The sequence below is a fragment of the Vigna unguiculata genome, chromosome 9, assembly GCF_004118075.2.
Source record: "Vigna unguiculata cultivar IT97K-499-35 chromosome 9, ASM411807v1, whole genome shotgun sequence".
Classification (NCBI taxonomy): domain Eukaryota; kingdom Viridiplantae; phylum Streptophyta; class Magnoliopsida; order Fabales; family Fabaceae; genus Vigna; species Vigna unguiculata.
In genome coordinates, this window is record NC_040287.1 from 2,241,308 (window position 1) to 2,263,195 (window position 21,888).

The 21,888-nt window shown below is 29.0% G+C and overlaps 1 protein-coding gene across 1 annotated transcript; it reads right to left on the minus strand.

The window, feature by feature from the left end:
- Positions 1-418: 418 nt before the first annotated feature.
- Positions 419-6,862, minus strand: LOC114164115 (protein SUPPRESSOR OF npr1-1, CONSTITUTIVE 1-like). The gene is made up of 4 exons (XM_028048643.1): positions 6,147-6,862; positions 4,672-5,830; positions 4,248-4,553; positions 419-4,148 (listed from the first exon to the last, which is right to left on the minus strand). Exons 1-4 carry the CDS (start codon positions 6,710-6,712, stop codon positions 777-779), a joined length of 5,403 nt encoding a protein of 1,800 aa, XP_027904444.1. The 5' UTR covers positions 6,713-6,862; the 3' UTR covers positions 419-776.
- Positions 6,863-21,888: the final 15,026 nt, after the last annotated feature.

Here is a 21,888-nt window from a genome sequence, read left to right on the forward strand (position 1 = left end):
ATGCTTTAACATGAATGTGAGTACGTGTGTATATATATATATATATATATATATATATATATATATATATATATATATATATATATATATATATATATATATTGTGTAGTAAACATAATCCTTTGTTTAATGTTCATACATCACACTAAAAAAATCATGAAATACGAATAAATTTCGGTGCCTAAATAATCAAATATTGATATAGCCAGTAAGTAAACTACGTTTGTCACAATCCTATGTCATTGATTTATAGTGGCTGATTTGTATCAGAAATCAATGATCAATTCAATGATAGAAGTGAGTGATTAATTTAGTAACTAAAACGAGTAACTGGTTTAGTAACAAAATATAATTTTATCAATTTTCCAATAGAATGTCATGCTGATACAAATGAGAACTTCAAATGTCCATGTAAGAGTATGATAAATTTAACCATTTGATCATTATCATAGTCTCATCATACTCAATTCTGTGACTTATGAGTTGCAAAACCACAAAAATCCTCCGTATCTTACAAAATGAATGTTCTTACAACGCAAAGTGATCAACACTCGTTTAAATAAAAATACCTGGAAATTATGAGGCACAACCAAGATCCATTTGTTTAATGAAATTGTACACTGATTCTCACATGAACTCGGAAATTAACGTTAACAACTTGAATGTCTTAGGTCACTGTGTTCTTATAATTTGAAATAATACATATTTTTCTAAATCAGATATTTGATTTTAAACCAGTTGAAGAAATACCTGGATGATAAGAAGAACAACTCAACTCAATTTGATTGATGAAATTGAAACATTGAGTCATGAAATCCCATTTGTTGAATGAAACTTTTATATGCTGAGGTGCTAACAGGGCTTACCCCAAATCCTTTTAAAGCAGGATTGGACAGTATGGTAGTTCCTGTGTCACTGGTTTGAATTGAAACCTGGATTTTTAACCTTATTTGAATTTTAGCTCTCTTGTTTAGCATCTCAGAACATCTTTGGTCATATATCACACACACATGATCTGATTCAATTGTCCAGGACCCAATATCTATGTACATTCCAACACTGTCCTTTTGACCCTCTCCATCACCATCACTTACGATGAGGTTAACTTCAAGTTTTTCAAACATCTCTGTCTCTTCACACTGACCAAGGATGAAGCAGAAAATAAAGCCCAATCTGTGGGAAAATGCATGAGAAGACAGATCAATGACTAAATAATCCTCTGTTGTCTTATTCTCCAACCACTCTAGGATACTGCTTCCTGGATACATGTAACCAGCTTGATAAAAACCATATTTATCATCATAGTCATTGTAATTTTCAAGATCATCATGATTTGGTGAAGATAGGTGGTGATTTGCAAACTTCATAACGTTGATTCGTGCATTCAACCCAATAGAAAGTAGAGAATGTTCATCCAAGTTCAAGCAATTCCAGAACAGAAGCCATTTTCTATTTTCCTTTAGTTGTTCAACTGTTGTTGAAGGAAACAACGCGGTCTTCAAAGATTCACAGTCTTTAGCATTTAGAGCTTTAAGTGAGAGGGGAAGCTTTGGTAAAGTCTGAATTGAAATGCAGCCACTGACATCTAGAGTTTCAAGGGATAGTGGAAGCTTCGGTAGACTCTCTAGTGATTGGCAAAATGATACATTTAGAGTTTTAAGGGATATGGGAAGTTCTGGTAAATTTTGAAGTGAAGAACAATGCTGGACATTTAGAGTTTGAAGGGACCAAGGAAGCTCTGGTAAAGTTTGAAGAGATTCACAAACTGTTGCTTCAAGAGTTTTAAGAGAAGAGGGAAGCTTAGGAAAAGTTTGAAGTGAAGTGCACAATTCTGTATCTAGAATTTCAAGGGACAAGGGAAACTCTTGTATAGTTTCAAGAGATTCACAACCTCTGATATCTAGAATTTCAATGGATTGGGGAAGGTGTGGTAGAAATTGAAGAGACTTACAACCATTAACATCTAGAATTTTAAGGGATGGGGGCAGCTCTGGAAGAGTTAGAAGAGATTCACATTCTGTGGCTTCTAGAATTTTCAATGAAAATGGAAGCTTTGGTAGACTTTGAAGAGCTTCACAACCTCGAACGTCTAGATTTTCAAGGGACAAGGGGAGTTCTGGTAGTGTTTGAAGAGACTCACAAGCTCTAAAATCTAATGATTTAAGGGTCATGGGAAGCTTTGGTAGAGTTTCAAGGGATTCACAACCTCGGACATCCAGATTTTGAAGTGAAAGAGGAAGCTCTGGTAGAGTTAGAAGAGAATCACAACATCTAACATCTAAAGTTTCAAGGGATAGGGGAAGCTTTGGTAGAGTTTGAAGAGATTTGCAGCCATTAGCATCTAAAGTTTTAAGTGATTGGGGAAGTTGTGGTAAAGTTTGAAGAGATTCACATTTTGTGCATTGTAGAGTTTTCAAAGATTGGGGAAACTCGGGTAAAATTTGAAGAGATTCACAACCTGTGACATCTAGAGTTTCAAGAGATAAGGGAAGGTTTTGTAGCTTTTGAAGAGATTCACATCCTCTCAAATCCAAAGTTTCCAGGGACAATGGGAGCTTTGGTATGGCTTGAAGAGATTCACAATCTCTGACATCTAGAGTTTCAAGCCTCAAGGGAAGATTTGGTAATGTTTGAAGAGATTTGCAACCATTGACATCCAGAGTTTTAAGGAATCGGGGAAGTCTTGGAAAATTTTGAAGAGCTTCACAATTTTTGACTTCCAGTGTTTCAAGGCATAATGGTAGCTCAGGTAGACATAGAAATGATTGACAACTTTTGACACTTAGGGTTTTGAGGGATTGTGGTAGCTCAGGTAGTGTTTGAAGTGAAGAGCAACATTGGGTGTTTAGTGTTATGAGGGAATGAGGAAGCTTAGGTAAGGTTTGAAGAGACTCACAGTCAGTGACTTGTAGTGTTTTAAGAGATGAAGGAAGATTTTTTGCATTCTTTAGTGAAATGCTTAATTTTGTATCTGGAGTTTCAATTGACAATGAAAGATCTGTTATTGCTTGAACAAATTCACATCCATTCATGACCTCTAAAGTCTCAAGGGATAGGGGAAGTTCTGGTAGAGTTTGAAGAAGTTCAAAGTCTTTGACATCTAGAGCTTTTGGGGACAATGGAAGCTCAGGTAAAGTTTGAAGAGATTCACAACCTCTGACATCTATAGTTTCTAAGGATATGGGAAGTTTTGGTAGAATTTGAAGAGATTCACAACCTCTGACATCTAAAGTTTCAAGGGATAGAGGTAGCTCAGGTAACATTTGAAGGGATACACAACCACTAACATCTAGAGATTTAAGGCCCATAGGAAGCTTTGGCAAAGTTTGAAGAGCTTCACAACCACTGACATCTAGATTTTCAAGGAACAAGGGAAACTCTGGTAAAGTTTGAAGAGATTTGCAACCACTGACATCTAGTGTTTTAAGGAACTGTGGAAACTTTGGTAGAGCTTGGAGAGATTCCAAACCTGTACAATCTAGACTTTCAAGGGATAGTGGAAGATTTAGAAGAGCTTGAAGATATTCACAATGTCTAACATCCATAATTTTAAGGTTCATGGGAAGCTGTGGTAAAGTTTGTAGAGATTTACAACCATTGACGTCTAAAGTTTCAAGTAATTGGGGAAGCTCTGGTAGAGTTTGAAGAGATTCACAGTTTGTGGCTTCTAGTGTTTCTAAGAATAGGGGGAGCTTTGGTAGAACTTGGAGAGATTCACATTTTGTTGCTTTGAGAATCTTGAGGGATGGAGGAAGCTTTGGTAGAGTTAGAAGTGAAGTGCAAAATTCTATGTCTAGAACTTGAAGGGATAGGGGGAGATTTGGTAGAGTTTGAAGAGAATTACAACCTCTAACATCTAAAGTTTCAAGGGACACAGGAAACTCTGGTAGAGTTTGAAGAGATTTGCAACTATTAACATCTAGAGTCTTTAGTAACAAGGGAAGATCTGATATATTTTGAAGCTTGCTGCAATAGCTCATATCTAAAATTCTAAGCTTGCTTTGATGTTTAAATGATGAGGGAAGTGCATTAACCATAGAGCAACACATGAGATCCAATACTTCAAGATTTGTGGCTTTTGATAAATCTGGTAGCTCCTTTAACATGCGAGAACTATTGAGGTCAAGTTCTCTTAAATTTACCAAATTCTGTGATAGAATTAAACAAAATGGAGTTACACACCAGCTGAGTAAATGTTATATTCAGTTTACTAAAAAAAATGATAACATTGAAATAAACATATTTACCTTCACACCATCCCAAAGTTTTTCTATGTTGGCTTGTTGCAATGACAATATTACAAGCTTTTCGGTAGAAAAATTTTCTGGCAAGGATTTTAGAGGATAACGATCCCAGTAAAGAAATTTTAGCTCAGTCACCAATAGTTGAAGTCCTTCAGCAAGAATATAATGTTGATGGAACAAATCATCATTGCAGTTCCCAGAAATTTCCAGAAATTGTAGTATGCTCATCTTGGCAAATATATGAGGGCTTAACTTTTGTTTCTTAATTGTTGACAATTGAATTCTTATGCTTCTTATGGCCTCATTTCCCTACCATCACGAAGAAAAATCAAACATCATTAAATGCCACAAAAGCATCATAACTTTTTCAACTTTTTAAAAGGGCACAAAAGCAATGTCTGAAGTGAAATATTAGTTTGAGTTTAACCTTATTATTTTTCAATGCTTCATAAACATCATCAGGATCCCACAATCGACTACGGTTTCCTTGTGTGCTAGACTCTCTACGAACAATCTCCCAAGCCATTTCTTGTACACTGTCATGCATAAAAACAAAACTCTCCTCACTTGACTTTGATTGAATAATCTCCAAAGCCATTTCATGTAAACTGTGATCCTTAGAAATTGTTATAAGAGCTCTATCTTCAAGCCTTTTCAAATCAACAGCCACTGAATTGTCGCTTTCTCCATCTTTCAACAATGATTTTAGAGAACCCACATTCACTGATTTTCGCAATCTAAGAAAGAAACATGCCAGATCTAAAAAAACTTGTTGCTCTTTACGATCTAGATCATTATAACTCCATTTTAGGACATCATAAACTTCTCTAAGAGGCATTTTCTTAAGCCTGTCTAATTCACTTTCCCATACTTCCCTTTCGTTTCCACGTAAACGACCAGCCAAAACTTTCACTACTAAAGGAACGCCTTGGGCATAATTCACCACCCTTTCAGAAAGCTCATTGTATTCCCTTTGATGATCTTTTTGGTTAAAAACATTCAAATTGAAAAGTTCGAGTGCTTCCTCGGAACTGAATTTTCTTAGCTGGTATTCCTCATCAAATTTGTTAGCCTTAAGCACTTGCCTGTTTCTGGTTGTTACAATTATTCTACTACCTGATCCAAAGTTATCAACAGATCCCAGTAATTTCTCTAGGTCTTCTAAATCATTCACATCATCAAGAACAATAAGAACTTTCATACCACCAATTCTCCTAACAACATCTTCGGGCAACGAATTTGGTGTGTCAATATCCACATCATATCCTAATAATTTAGAGAAAATACTTTTCTTCAAAGGAATTATTCCATGTTTGTTTGATTGATCTCTCTCATTGGCTAAAAAGTAAGAACCGTCATATTTAAACTTCAGTTTATTAAACACTTCTTCCACGAGAGTTGTTTTGCCCATACCTCCCGTGCCCCAAACTCCAATAAGTCGAGTGTCTTCTGGTTCTTTTCCTATCAGCGATTCAACAGTTGCAATTTTTTCGTCAATTCCAACCAATCTTTTCAGGTTAACTGAGGGTTTAGCCAACTTTTCCAGAACAACCTTCACTATTTCTTTAACCAGCTCAGCATCATCCCTATATCATGCATGCAAAGAAAGAATTAGTGTGTTCAGATCTATGAAAATTTGAGTCATCTATCTGTGTTGGACTCGTAGTTGATACTTCAAAATAAACGAGTCAATTTATCAGATACATGTTGAGATCCATGTATCGTATTTGTGCAGCGTATAACTTGAGATCAATACTGTTAATGCTTGATTACTAAATACATTCTGCTTAAAACAACTTAAAAATAATGCAGTTTAAGCAAAACACGATTTGATTATAAGCATATAGCTCTAACTACAAGAAAACATTGAAGATTTACATAAAAATGAAAACGAAAACTTACTGATATTTTGATGATGCAATTCCTGATATTATAGTAGATTTCTTCAAAGAATCTCTCCAGATTTGCACCCTGTTGGTCTGATATTTTCTCTGATGCTTAGCAAATGCATCTTGGTAACTCTTGGATGATTGATGTCGTACATCTGTGGGTTCCACTTTGTAGAAAACAGGGATCAAAATCTGTCCAAACTTATCTCTACATTGAAGTATTGTGACAAGTTCTTGTAAACACCAACGAGAAGAAGCATAGTGTTGTGAGAATATGATCAATGAAATGGAAGACCCTTTAATTGCTCGTACAAGTGATGACCATACTTCATCTCCTCTCTCAAGTTTAACATCTACGAAAGCATTTATTTTCTTCCTTTCAAAATCCATAACCAAATGGCTAAGAAACCCGTCGCGGATGTCCTCACCTCTAAAACTCACAAAAACATCATACTTTATTTGAGGAGTGCTGTTGTCTAACGAGAGTTCTTCCTCAACAGGTTTTTGTCTTTTAACTATCCTCAAGACAAAGTAAAACATCACACAAAGACATAAACAAGAGACAGAGAAAAACAGCATATTGAATTTAAAAACTCCAAAACAACTCAGACAAAATATGGAGTTGGATTGGAACAAGTGCACACTGGTTTTTTCTTTCTTCGTCCCAGATACTAAACAAAGTATGGTGTTGGCCAAATACAGTAATTGATATTGATGGAGTCAACCTTGGCTTGGTTCTTCTCTATGGCCAAAAATGAATAATTGAGGAGATAGATACTATGGTGGTCACCACATATTTTCAACAACATTAAAGACTGAACGTACAAATTGGTTGTGGCATGCATTAACTCTCATATATTCAACATTTCCCATTATTTTACCAATAATTCATATTCGTCTTAATTTTATTTATACATAGTCGAATATGATTTTAAGGACAAATTAAAAATTATCTATCCTAAATTATTTTAATATATTTTGATCTCTAAATATTAAAAATGAGAATGGATATAGTATTTTTAAAAAATTAATATTAATCTTATTAAACTTTTTAAATAGTGTTTGAGACAAATATTTAAGCTAAAACATGTCAAAATCATATAAACAATTTAACATACATTGAATATGTCAAAAAAAATTAAAATATTAAAAAAATTCTAATTTTATATTAAAATTTACGGACTAAAAACATTTAATTTTTTTTCTCTCTTCTTATAGTGTTTATTAAGATTTAAAATCTGTTTTTATCTTTTAACTTTTAGTAAAAATTAAAATTAATTATTTTTAGAAACGTTAACTTAATTTAGTCCCTTAACTTAAAAATTTTAAAAATATGTGAATTTAACATTTAAGACGTTAAATAATAAACTTTACCAGATTTGATTAAAATACCATTTTTGCACGTTTCTAAAACGATGAGATTAAATTAAATTAAAATTTGAAAAAAAAAACTAATTTCAATCTTAATTAACGTTAAAGGGCCTAATAAGATATCACCTCTCTCTAAATATATATATTAAATGTTAAGAGACCAGTTTTGATTTCGAAAATCATTTTTCTTATTTTTTTTACTGTCAAGTTAAAGAGTTAAACTGTTAAAAGAGAAGGGGGGACAGAAAATGATAGCTAGGTGGGACCAACTCAAATTGCGTGTTGGTTTGCTTTGTGTTAGGACAAGTTTTATTTTAGGTTGAATAGGCAAAGAATATTGAATTTTCAATGTTATTGCAAATTTGTGAATTAATTGCTCATTTGAAATTTCTGTAGACATTAGCAAAAATGTGTGGGTGAAGTTCAAGAAGAAAAGAGAGAAAAACATTTGATGAGACCATTATAAATAATCTCTCAAAAAATTGACTAAATTTACTAGAGAGAAATATATAAAAATTGTGGAACCATTTATAAAAAAATGTTGAAATGATATATACGTATAGTCGTTTGATCTGTAAGACTGTAAGGTTGAGTACAAACATATTTTCTTTCATAAACAAAAATGGAAAAAAGCACCTTTGGAATAATACACATACACTTAATTGTTTTTTGTCTTTTACTTTTTTCCTATTTCCAGCAATTCAAACATCTGAAAATTTAATTTGAAGGTGAGGGTGATAGAAATTGTAAGTTCAATTCACCTCTAAGAAAACACTAATAATTAACATATTTGTGATAAAAAATAAATTGTGATTTTTATATTCTTATATATTTTTCTTATAAATTTTTGGTTAAATATGTTTTTGTCCTTCAACTTTCAGTGAAAATTGGAATTAGTTCCTCTTCGAAACTTTGGCCCAATGTTGACAAAGATTGATTAAAAGATTTTGATGATGATAAAGATGCTGAAGAAAACACTTGAAGATATTGAAGACAATATAGTTTATGTTTAAAGATTCTTATTGTAATATACTTAAACTTTTTCTACTTAGGTGCTTTTTTTAGTTAGGTGCAAAATTGTTAGAACAACAGTCAGCTCGCAACTCCTATGAGAGAAACTCATTTTTTTCACAAAAATCAGTATGGTAATCGATTACCAACTTATAATAATCCATTACCAACTCAAAAAATAAGATAATCGATTATCACTGACAGTTATAACTTGATTCTTGAAAAATGACTTGAAAGGTAATCGATTACCACTGGCAGTTATAAAAATATTTGTTCAAATTTGTACATGAGATAATCAATTACCATCTTGGGTAATCGATTAACACTGCAAAACTTTGTTTTCGAGTAACTGTTATTTTTTGTGCATCTTTCTCCTTTAAACTCTTTATTTATCTGCACTTGCATTTAAAGTAACTGTTATTTTAAGTTAATCATTTAAATTTTGAGATAAATTTTAAAACTTGTTAAGACTTATAAAAATCCAATTCACCCCCCTCTTGATTTTTTTACCATAGATTAAATATTCCGCTGCGCGATACCAACACCCAATTTAGTCCCCCAACTTCAAAATTGCATGAATTTAATTAGTTATTTTAACCAAATTTTGTTGAGTTTATTTGACACTTCAAATGTGTTTCATGATAGTTTCTTAGCTAATATTGAAGCAAAAAATGTGTTAAACGATGTAAACATCTCAGATGTTATTATGAAATGCAATTTGCTTGAAAGAACTAAATTCACGTAGTTATGAAGTTAAAAAGACTAAATTTAGCTAAAGTTTTATAAAAGACTAATTCGAATTTTTACTTGAATTTTCACTTGAAGGACCACGATCATGTTTAATCCTAAATTCTTTATTTCATCCAACATCTAGGGTAGATGACGCCGGTCACGGTCTTCATTCTCATTCTGGGATTTGCTGCAATTCTTGTTCTGCTCCCTTTTTTCTTGGCATTCTCATCCCTTCAAAAATGTTCTATCAACTTCACTTTCTCTGTTGCTTTCATCAATGCACCTATTACCCTTCACAAATATTAATTTCTAAACCATACCATCTAACGTTTATTTTGATAAGCAAAATATAATGACTTATATATTTCATCACTTCTAGCTCTAACATTTGAATGGTTCATAATCAAACTAGAACTCCGTGTACATTATAAAAAGAATCAACAATCGTGGATGGTCTCAGAGCCACACACGTGGCACTCTCCTTATGTGGCTACTAATAGTCACAGTGAAGAGTGAGATGGAAAAAATTGCAAGTTGCAAGAGAATATTCTAATTTCTGTGTGTCTCTATCTTCCATGGCTATATAATAATGGATGAATTTCAGGGTTTGCACTTGCAAAATGGGTTCAGCATGGACCTGTGCATGCTCACTGTTCATGCAACAATGGTTTCATTTTGTTCATCTTCTTAAGCTCACACCAAGAACCAGAAAGTGGAGTGCAGCCAAGGGTGATTTGCCGGCACTAACTACTCAGTGTTAAGTGTTTGATTGATATATTTTCGGTTTTCCGGCAAGTTTCTCTTGGCTACATTCCGGTTTCTTCTTCTCCTGTGATGCTGTCGGAAGATATTCTTTATATATAAATCACTTGCATTGTTGCAGCAGCAGAATCATTCGTCTAAAACATATATACTTCTTTATGTTCATTTATATACATCTAACATCAACCATAATTCTCCTGAAAAAGAGAGAATAATATGCATTGTTTTCGATTTTTTTATATTTTTAAGTAGAGGTAAAATGTACATAAAGAAATAATTTGTTGGAAGAACCAAGGTAGAGTTTGGCCATATTGGATTCATTAAAAATGAAGTTAATCGTAAATATCTGTAAAAAGGAATGGAGGAAACTCTCATGTCCCAAAAACTGTGGGAAAACTTGTGGTAATAAGACTTTGTTCAACGAATGGAGTAGAATGATGCTCCAAATTAGTAGAGTTTTTTAATATAAAACTGAATTTTAAAATCTATTTATATACTATAAATTTTTTTTTTTACACAGTGACATATATATTTCTAAATAATAAGTAAAAGAAGGACATATCGGTTATTGTTTCTCTTACCTTAAAATAATCTGCGAGATCTATGTTTTCTATAAGCAAAAATAAGAGACATTCCATTAATTAGAAGGTAGAAGTGGTAGCATAGAACATAAAGCAGAGTTGAAAAAACATCATCCATACCCTCCCCTTTATCCCTAAGGACTATGAAGTATGACCACAAACCTAAAAATCATATCCCAACCAACATTGTGACAGTGTTGGCAATTACTTGCAAAATATATTCTTAGTATATACATGATGTATGGCTTGGAACATGTCCAGTTTTCTATTTTGTATAGTTTTTTTTTTATTTAATATTTTTTATTATGTTGATTTAATCATGTTAATATAATTTATCTTAAGTTAGTTAGATAACTACACTATTTTCTTTTCTTTTATTTAATGTTCAGTTAAATTATTATTAATTCAGCTTAAATTAATTTATTCATTTTTAATATTTCTTTAATTTGTTGTTGATTAATAGATGTTAATTTAATTTTAGTATTTATTTAAATGGTTAAATATGTTTTTAGTCCCTTAACTTTCAGTGAATTTTGGAATTAGTCCATTTCGAAATTTTGGACCAATTTAGTCCTTCATCTTTCGAAATATGTAGATTTAGTCATTTTAATCAAATTTTGTTAGGTTTATTTGATGTTCCGTACGCATTTCAGGATTGTATTTGAGTTGTTTATACTTTTTGACACATTTTTGCTTTAATATTAAATCAAATATTATTATGAAACGTGCTTGAAATGTCAAATAAACTTAACAAAATTTGATTAAAATGACTAAATTCACATATTTCGAAAGTTGAATGACTAAATTAGTCCAAAGTTTTGAAATAGATTAATTCTGAAATTTCCTGAAAATTAAGATAACAAAAACATATTTAACCCTTATTTAAATTATCATAAATTTACATATTCCTCCCATCTTCCGCTGCTACAGCTGAATTCTCAGAGATACATGAGTACCATATGTGAAGCTTCAATAATAAAGTCTCATATAAAGTCTCACCTTGAATCCACCACTCACTTGCTCCCTCTTATATTTCTCTCATCCTTCATGCTGTACTCTGCATAACTACATCTCTTTATACCTGTTAACATTTATACAATCAAAGCTAGAAGTATAAGTATAAATTAAAAATTCTTCATTAAAAACATATATGAGAAGACCAATATATTAAAAGAATGTCAATGTTTTTTTATAACATGATGATTCGGTTAATTTTATATATGATGAGAGCATTTCGGTAATTGATATTAATTTTACATTACACATTACAATCACATTTTCTTAGATGATTTTGTAATTTTGGATATGGGTAGTGATAAAGTGTCTGACGTGATTGGTGTTGATGTGTGATCATGGATTAACATGAGAATGAAGCTGTCAAACATGCCTTCATTTTAATTTGATTTTTGTTTAGGTGTTTGATAATCATGATGTTACAAATGTTGATTTAGCTGGGTGATCGAATCAAACAAGAAAAATTATAGAATGATGATGGATTCTCGATTTGAAAATTCCTTGTAACGAAAGTTTTTTTAATAAGACTTTCATACAAAAGTCTATTGTAACAAAATGATAAAGACGTTAACACCAATGAGTCATGAATGAATTCGTATAAATGACTTAAATACTATTTTCAAGAAAATAATAGGTTTATGGCATTCTACTTAAATATTGGTCGTCTTACTCACTTTTATATTTAAATACTAATATCTTATTCACTTTTGTATCCAATACGAGACTTCTAGCTTACCTTCAATTCCTAACAATATTCTTCTCAAGAGTATCAATTTCTCTACATTAGAACATATTTATCTTAAGCATGAATATCTTAGCGGTGACAATTCCTTGTAAGTTCGTTCTACAATAGAATAAATTTCTTTAAAATGGAAGACTTTCGATACAAAGAATTCATAAACCTTGATATTTTTCACTTTATAACATACTCATCCGAAACACATTACAATGAATCATCATTCTAATATCTTGTGAGGTTTTTTGAGTGGAGACACCAAGATATTTGATATCAATGAATCATAAACAAACTTATATAAAAGATCAATATATAATTTTCAACTTAAAATTATAAGACAATAAATTTATGAATTTTTATGTATATACTAATATCTTAATTACTTTTATATCAATGTGAAACTTTCAACTTTTCTTGAATTTCTAACCTTTTTTAGTAGAAGATAATATTTTATATCTTTTTTTTTTTTTTTCTTTCGGAGAGCCCTACATACATCTTCCACTGATCGTCCTCTTGAAGAATTACAACATAAAAATAATTTGAGATAGGTTTGCCATCACGTACATCTAAATGTTCAAAGGACTATACAAAGGCGCTAACCATCCTCTACGTAGATAACGATTGTTGTGATCAAATTTTGTTTTTGTACGGTTTTGTAAAAATGTTGGAACACTAAATATTTTTTATTAATATATTATTTATTACTTATGGGAAAATTATATTAAACTCTTATTAGGGTTTTAAAATCCCTATGATGAAAAGGAATGACTTTAAATAACCTATATAAACATTATTTACATAGACCAACAACATGTTTGAAAATATGATTATTTGTTTGTAAATTTTTCTTAGAGACAAAACCACACTAAAATGATAAAAACTATGACTAGGTAAAACCTAGAGTAACCAAGACAAGCATATATGTATACTCATTATTAAAAATTTTCATATTATATCAGAATTTTTTTGTAAATTTGTTAAAAAAATTTGTAAAATAAAATTTATAGTATTTTTTCTAGAAATCTTGATTGACAGATAATTATTTTATGTAAAATTATAAAATTCGCAAGTATTTCTTACAAAATTTGTTGTAGAAAAGATTTTATACAAAAGATTTTACATACAAATTGATAGTAATTTTCTGCAATTTTTTTTTCATAACAAAATTTATAAATATACATTATAAAAAAAATTAAAACAAAATTGACAAAAAAATATGATTTTTTTTTAATAGTTACTTCATTCCAAATATGATTTACCATCACAAAGATAATAAAAAAAAGTCTTAATTACTAAAATAATAAGACCCACAATAAACTATAGCATGGGACGAAAACTTCTCTTTGAAGTTGTTGACTCGAAGTAATATCACGAAAAAGTAACAACTTTGAAAAAAGACGTAACTTTTTTGAAAAAATTAAAATATTAAGGGAATGGAGTTCTTAAAGATGAAATGGCAAAAAAAAAAGTATTTTGATTTGACAGAGAAAAGGAGCCACGGATCCTTCACAGGCAAATGTCAATTCATCAAAATATACAGACTCTAAAATTTTCAGTATTAATCATTTTTTATGATTATTTTGTATAATTTTTTTGGCTTCGTGCTCATGATTTTGTATATCGATTAATATTCTCTTTGTTGGCCTATTAATTTATTTTACAATGCTACATATATTAACAAAATCCTAATCATTAAAAGTTGAAACCACTTTCTAAGAATATGCTGAATGCCACGTTTCTGGTCTCGTCTCCATGTCCAAGTCAAATGTCGGATCGATGGAGGTAAATTTAGAGTTCTTTTATTTACGTTTTTACTTAATATATATTAATTAATTTTATCAAAATGAATATGGGTGAAGCATTTAATTCCACCATACCCTTTTGTTCAAACTCTCTCTCCTCGACACACACATTAAGATTATATTCTATACCAATTTAATACATACAAAAGAAGAAAAAAAAAATCAATTTGCAGACATCTTTATTCTACATATTGTGACCAATAATTAAAAGGATTTATTCTCTATGTGTCAAGCTTTTATTGGTTGCACCATTGCATGCAAAACTTTCTCACGAAAAGTTAGCTAGAAAATCAATAGGAGAATATATAAAATATATAACAACTCCATTAGAATGATCATGCACTACCATTCTTCTCTATATAAGCATGCAAACAAGCTCTTATTTTTGTACAACAAAAACTTGAACATTATTAGTTCGTTCCCAGATATATGAACTTCCATACCCTAATCATCTCCCAAATTTGGTTTTGGAGTGTTTGCAAGAAGAGGCAGAGAGTTATTTGCAGCCAAGAATGACTTGCCGGAATGCATACATTAGATGTCAGCCTATAATGTTCTTTAGTTTCGGCAAGTTGTTTTTGGCTACATTTGTCTTTCTTCTTCTCTTGTGAACCTCTATAAACTTTGTTACAACACAACATTACTCATACTACCTGAAATTCTCATATTACATGAGATTTTTCTTGAAAATTTGTTAAAAAATTTGCAAGAAAAAGACATTTTTCTGTCATTTTTTCTAAAAATTTTAATTGACAGGTAATTCTTTCGTGGGTAATCATTTTCTACAATTTGCAAGTATTTCCTACACAATTTGTTACGAAAAATGTTTTATACAAAATATTTTGCAAGAAAATTAGTAGCAATTTCTTGCAATTTTTTTACAACAAAATTTGTAAGTATTTTCTACAAAAAGAATTTTCAAAACAAAATTAACAAGAAGTATGAATTTTTTTAGTAATGTCAACGATGTAAAAAAAAGGTAAACAAGTATACATAGTATTATAAATTACTTGTTACACTGATTTTATAATGTTTCTTGTTGCAAATGTATAAGAATTAAATGCTTTAGCTTTTGAATTTTGAATTTACCTATTTTATATTCTTTCTAATGTGCTAGACAATTTAATAGACAGGGTGGAAGGATCTGTTGATTCTACATGTATAGATTCTATGTCTACCACTCAAATGTTGAGAGAACATTTATTATATTCCTAGATGTGTAGAACAGCTCAATCATAATTTAGTAGGAACAATCATTTGAAATACTATTGCTCATATATATAATATTAGTTAAATATTAAATAATTATTAATAATTCAAAAATATTAATATTGATAACTTTTTAGTTAATCTTAGTTGATGTTATTTTTCAATCAAAATTTATCAAGAATTTTTTAATTGAAATTGATAAATATTTTTCCCAATTAATGTCTATCATTATTGTTTTTAATTGATATTAACTATGATTACTTAATTTAACGTCAATTGTAATTGTTTTTCTGATGTTGTTTATTAGAGTTCTTTTTTGTCAAATTCATAATCTGTGTAACATGGGCAAAAAACATTATTATTTTATGCTAGTTAGAAGTTTTTCTAGTAAGTATTAAAAAAAAGTTAACAAATTATTCACAGAGAATAATAATATCTATTAGACACAAAGGAATCTTCACAAACATCAGTCAAACAAAAATTGAAGTCCACATTCGTAAAAATAAATAAATAAATTGACATTGGTTAAGAAAATTCGACCAAACCGTCTAAAAAAAACAATAATATCCTATCAATTGAAATGAAAAGTTATTTCTGCTAATATCAATAAACATCCTAAATCCTAATCAACGTTAAAAAGTTATCATCTCAATAATGTCCGAATATTTTAAGTACATTGAATGCACATGAATGCATAAATACAAAGAATTTAAAATGTTTACTTTTAAGTAAAATTAAAAATTTTCTAATTTTAAAAGTAATCTTATTTCTTTGATAAAAATTTTAAATTTTAGTTTGTTTTAAAATTATTCTAAAGAACATATTTAAGAAAATTAAAATTTTCCATAAAAATAATTACCCTCTTAAATTCTTTTAAAATAAATAAATAAACAAGGTTTGTAAGCCATTCACGAAGGAAGTGTTTGAATAAATAGTTTAATTAAGTGTGTATATCTAACAACATAATCATAATAGTTTATAAATATAAATTAGCAAATTTTACTGCAAAACATATTAAAAGAAAGCTAATCAGTGACTGATATCATGAGTGGATAAAGAAGAAAAGGAACACAGTCATAAGATTCCATGGTGGATTTGATAGTTCATTATAAGGAATTTGGAGTGAATTAATAAAACATTATATATTTGGAGTAGAAATGTAGAATAATTGATGAATATAATAAAATAGAAGTTTGTAGAAAATGATCCCATTCGTGTCCTTATCATTGACGTTCATGTTTAGGAATTGATTGATAAGCAATGTTCAATCAATTTATAAATTTCAAAGTCAATTATGATTTGTTCTACATATAAGTAGTGGTCCTTGTTTGGAACTTATTCCATTTTTATATCTTCTCTCAACCTTTGAATATAAAGTGTATAGAATAATTTTCTTTTCTTTTTTCTTGCATAATGGGTAGAATATTTCCACCTTTTATGATACTTCAACTAAACTTTAAATGGAACCATGCAATGTTTTTGGCAACTTTTTACCTTTGTCAAGTGCATTATAAATATATGTTAAGGTTGAAAAGGAAGAGACAATTGATGCAAAACACTCATAAACAGATACCAATTTGTAATTCTAACAAATTACAATTACATTTATGACATTGGCAAATAATAAATTAATTTTGGTTTGATGCTAATGTAGAATGAAAATAGATAATATGGTTTTGATGGCAGACATATAGAACATGCAAATAAACATTTTGAATTTGGCATAATTTCTCTTCAAAAGAAAGCACCAATGAGATAATATAATAAATAAATGGACAATGATACTTTAACCCACTTTTAACCCATCATTTCTATCGCCATTAGATCATCACATCACATCACTAAAAAGAATAAAAAAGGATGATCTAATGGTGATTGAAGCAATGGGTTAAAAGTGAGTCAAAAAAATGAGTTAAAATATCATTTTCCTAAATAAATAGACTAAGTCTACCATTAAAAACTAATTTAAAACAAAAAATAATTACTCACTTATAATGATCGATTTGTATACTAATTTATAAAATTAAAAATTATTAGTTAATAAAATAGTGACTATTATAAAAAAAATATAATTGGAAACTAAACTAATCATTCATTAATTAGAGACTAATTTAAAAACTAATTTATTCGGTTGTCAAAATTTTGATAACTAATTTTTAGTGTTGATAACTAACTTTAGAAATTAATATAATTTTTGATTTAGAATAGTGACTATTTTAGTGACTATTTATGAGTTTTTTTAGTGATATTCAATATAAAATTATTAATGCATTTCACTTTTAATATATAAAAAAGCTATAGTTTTAGCATAAAAATAAAAAGTGAATATTTCTTGAATGTTAATTACATATTGTTATTAATTAATTTATAAATAAAACATGTGTAACTATTAAATATTAAAATATATATTTAATTTTTTTTAATTATTAATGAGTTTAAACAAAAATTATAGAAATTAAAATTTTTGTGTTTAAATTATAAGTTTTTATTATACTAAAAAGAAATATATAAATTAATTATTACTTTTAAGATAAAATAAATCTTTTTTACAATTTTTTATTTATTTTTAGTGCCTAAAAACGAAATTACGTACTGAACTTACTTATAAATGGATCTTTTTCTTAATTTACACTCAGCTTAACCTATTTTGTTTAGGTCGCACATGTAAACAATATTATTTAGTACCTAAGTGATAATATTATGGTAATAAGTGAAAAATTGTATCACTTAATTTGAGGCTATACTCCAAACAATGTTCTCTTTTGAATGGTTACACTGAATGGGGTATATTATGCTACAAAAATGCTTTCTAATCCTGTCCTTACAAAAAAAAAAGAACATATATAGATATATTCCTGTTAATTAAAGACATATTTTTTCCTTTTTCTCATTCACAAAATACTCTAATTACACACTCATTTATTGCATCCATAAGACAACATTTTTTTTTTCTCAATATAAAATTTATATTCAAACATAGAAATTCTGCAGAAGGCAATTTAGAAGCACAGAATTTTACATGTGAGAAGAAAGTAAATTGTTGTAAAAGTGTTGAAGGATAAGGATGTATCGAGAACATATAGAATATCTGGGAATTTGTGTTTAATTATTTTAGACATAGTTTAAGTTTTAAGTGTGAGTCAAAATTTTATATTAAATAAAATAGATAAAATTAAATATCATATAAAAATAAAAATTTATAACATTGTAATAAAATTTTGAGATAAAAATTGTGTCAAATACATCGTACATATAAGACTTATATGTCACATATAAACTCCAATCAAAAAGAATAGTTTTCATTATTTTATTAAAAAGATTATAATATATAATTCTTCAATCCATGTACAAAGCAAAACATACATAATTGAAAGGAGATTTGTTTCTAGTGAATTTGTCTTGGTTCTGAATTTGGTGACTAACCATTGCTTCCGTTCTATATACCAGAGATTTATGTATTGACTATTGTCTCACTTTTAAAAATTTATGTCACAAACATGTCCAAAGTTTTGGTTCTGCCATACTAAATATTTATCAGCATCTACTCACATTCTTAAAAATCACCTTATGTCTCTCTATATATTCTAAATTATAGTTTAGATCAAATTTAGAAACGAATGATAAATACGAGAAGGAAAAAATATGATAAATTTGAAACTTTTAGCTTTATATAGATAAAATTTGAAATTTCATAGTTTTAAATACTCAGAATACTCACAATTTTTTAATTTTTTTTTATTTTCTATTCAAATAACCTTGTTTATTCTAAAACATTTAACTTTATTTATAAAAAATTACTCTTTTAAAATTCTTCATCCAACCACACCAGTGAATCTCAAGAAAGAAGGGTGCGAAATTATATGGGTCATCCGCTATCATTTTTTGGAAGATATATATAAAATTAGTTTAAAAGATTTAAAAGATGAGTGAGAGAGGTTTTAGGTTGAATTCCCTTATTAATAAAATACTAACAATTAATATTTGTCAATAAAAAAATGTCAAGAAATTCATCTCCGCAATCTCTTTTTGATAATCTTCATGACTTTCAACCAATCAACTAAAATATAATTGACTTTCATTTTTTTTTCCGGATATTGACATAATTCAAATATGGTTGATAAATTTTTCAAAGTTGGATACTCAATCTTGAAATTGTATTTGATATGGAACCCATTTTATATAAGCTCTTTTAGTTTCATATCTTTGACTCATTGAATATTCTCATATTCTAACAAAAGCTAACAACTAACAATTGTCGGTAAAAAAAAAAATTCTCATATTTGAGGATTGTTTTTTTCTATATCACGTTCCAACAATTAATATGAAACTCCTTCACATGTGATTCTTTGAACCTAAAGAAAGAGAGTTTCTCTAATTGAACAATTTGATCATTAGTATCATGTTTCGTAATATGTGAAGGGTTGAATATATCTTGATTTCATCTTCACGATAAGTTTTCTTTTATCATTTCTAAAAAATGAATCTATTCTTTTATTTCTTTTATCAATATATCTTTTTCTTTTTTAACAAAGTTTAAGACTAAAAAAATAGTCATAATCTAATCACAAATTAGAAATTCATATATTTTGGTTGTATATTCATAAAAAAATAATATACAAAAACTTATAAGAGGTAAAATAAATTGGTAATTATTAAGCTAATATTTCATAAAAGAAAATAAAGTCATATTTTAATTAAAAATAATAATCTTTATTATATATTTTATGTTTTATTATTTATTATTATTAAATGTTGTATTTTATAAACAAATACAAAGATATCCGATTTAATTTTCCTCTATTGTCAGTATGTACTATTTATAATCTAAAAAGTTTCAAACATATAGTTTAAAAGAAAAATGGGACCTTAACGCTCCCCTCTCCTCTGATTCTTCGTCACTTAAATATATTAATGAAGTGTAATTCATAACTTTAATAATTAAGAAATAAATTTTATAAATCTCACTTAATTTTATAAAATTAACTAATAAATTGAAGTGATTTTATATCTAGTTTCATCAAGGGAAATGATACATTGACAGTTTTTTTTTTTTTTTTGACAAATAATCATTTTTAGTAAAAAAACCTCTAAAATTTTATTATTTTATTATCTTAACTCTCATTAAAAAATAAAAAAGTTACTCTATTTGGTAACTTTGTGAACCAAATCTTTGTCAAAAAATTATTTTTCTTTCATCAAATATAGCCTGACAGTGTATCTGGTGTTGTATGTACGTGAAAGTAGTACTTAATATTAAGTGTCTACCCTAAGAAAAAGACTAAGCACACTATTCTTGAGAACAAATTCTGATCCACAGTGCCATAACGAAGCACTGTTAACCATTTCCCTCCTCATATATTCTATTCCCACAACTACACCATCATAACCAATTAAGAAACAGATTTAGGAAGAAAAAGAGGAAGTCAACTTTAGGTAGTGGTGCCAAATTCTTCAACAAACACGTAGCAAAATCTACAAAATCTGATTCCAAACATATATATTTTGACAATGGTTTTGGATAAGGCTTAAGGAGCAGCATGGGGCCAATAACTTCTTCTACCACCAACCCTTTCACCTTCTTTGCTTATATAAACCAAACATGAAACGATTGAGAAGAGCAAAGAATTGCTCAAAATGTCTTGCATGAAGAGGCAAAGAGAGTACATCTGAGCCAAGGATGACTTGCCGGCATCTGCTACAAAAGCAACTAGCAGAAGAGTGTTTTACTCTTTTGAAGATGTTGCCGGCGAGACAACTTGGCTCATTTTTGTTCTCTTTCTTCTCATATGAGACTAGAAAGAGCTTGAATACATGATGAACTTCATCATTTTCTTAAGAAAAAGTATGAATATGTAAGGCAAATCTAAAACCAAGACTCTGCATAATGCAGGTCCACACAACTAAAAATTTCTGCTCAACGACATTTTTTTAAGAAAAACACTTATTAACGGTCGTTATCATTACTTATATTGTTATGGTCGTGTGATGTTACTGTTTTTTTAATTGGAAAATATAAATATATATTTAAATAGTAATATTTAGGGTACTCTAACTCTTATACACAATTTATATGTATTGAAACACTCTTTCTGAAATATTTTATCCCTGCTAATATTTTATCAAGAGTTAATTTCTACATCTTATTGTTGTGTCTTCCTCTGTTCTCATCTTAATAACATGAGTCCTATTACAAATGTATGTGTATGTAAAAATTTCAAATAATTTGGATCAAATGTTTGATTGCCTATATCTGTCTTCAACAAAAAGATAGAAGCATCACAACACAACAATTAATTTAAAATGAATAGGATGTGATGGATTCATTGTGTACGTGCTTAGTCATAAGTCTCACTCCATAGTGCTATATTGTTAATCTAATAAAAGTCATTGATATCTTCACACCCCTACTCATATTTCAGCTAACTATTGGGAATCTTTAATTGTCACATAAGGGCAGACCTCCTTTCCATGATTTTGTGTTCTTCCTTTAAGATTGATTTGTTTTTGTTTCAGAATAATTTATCATATTTTTCACAT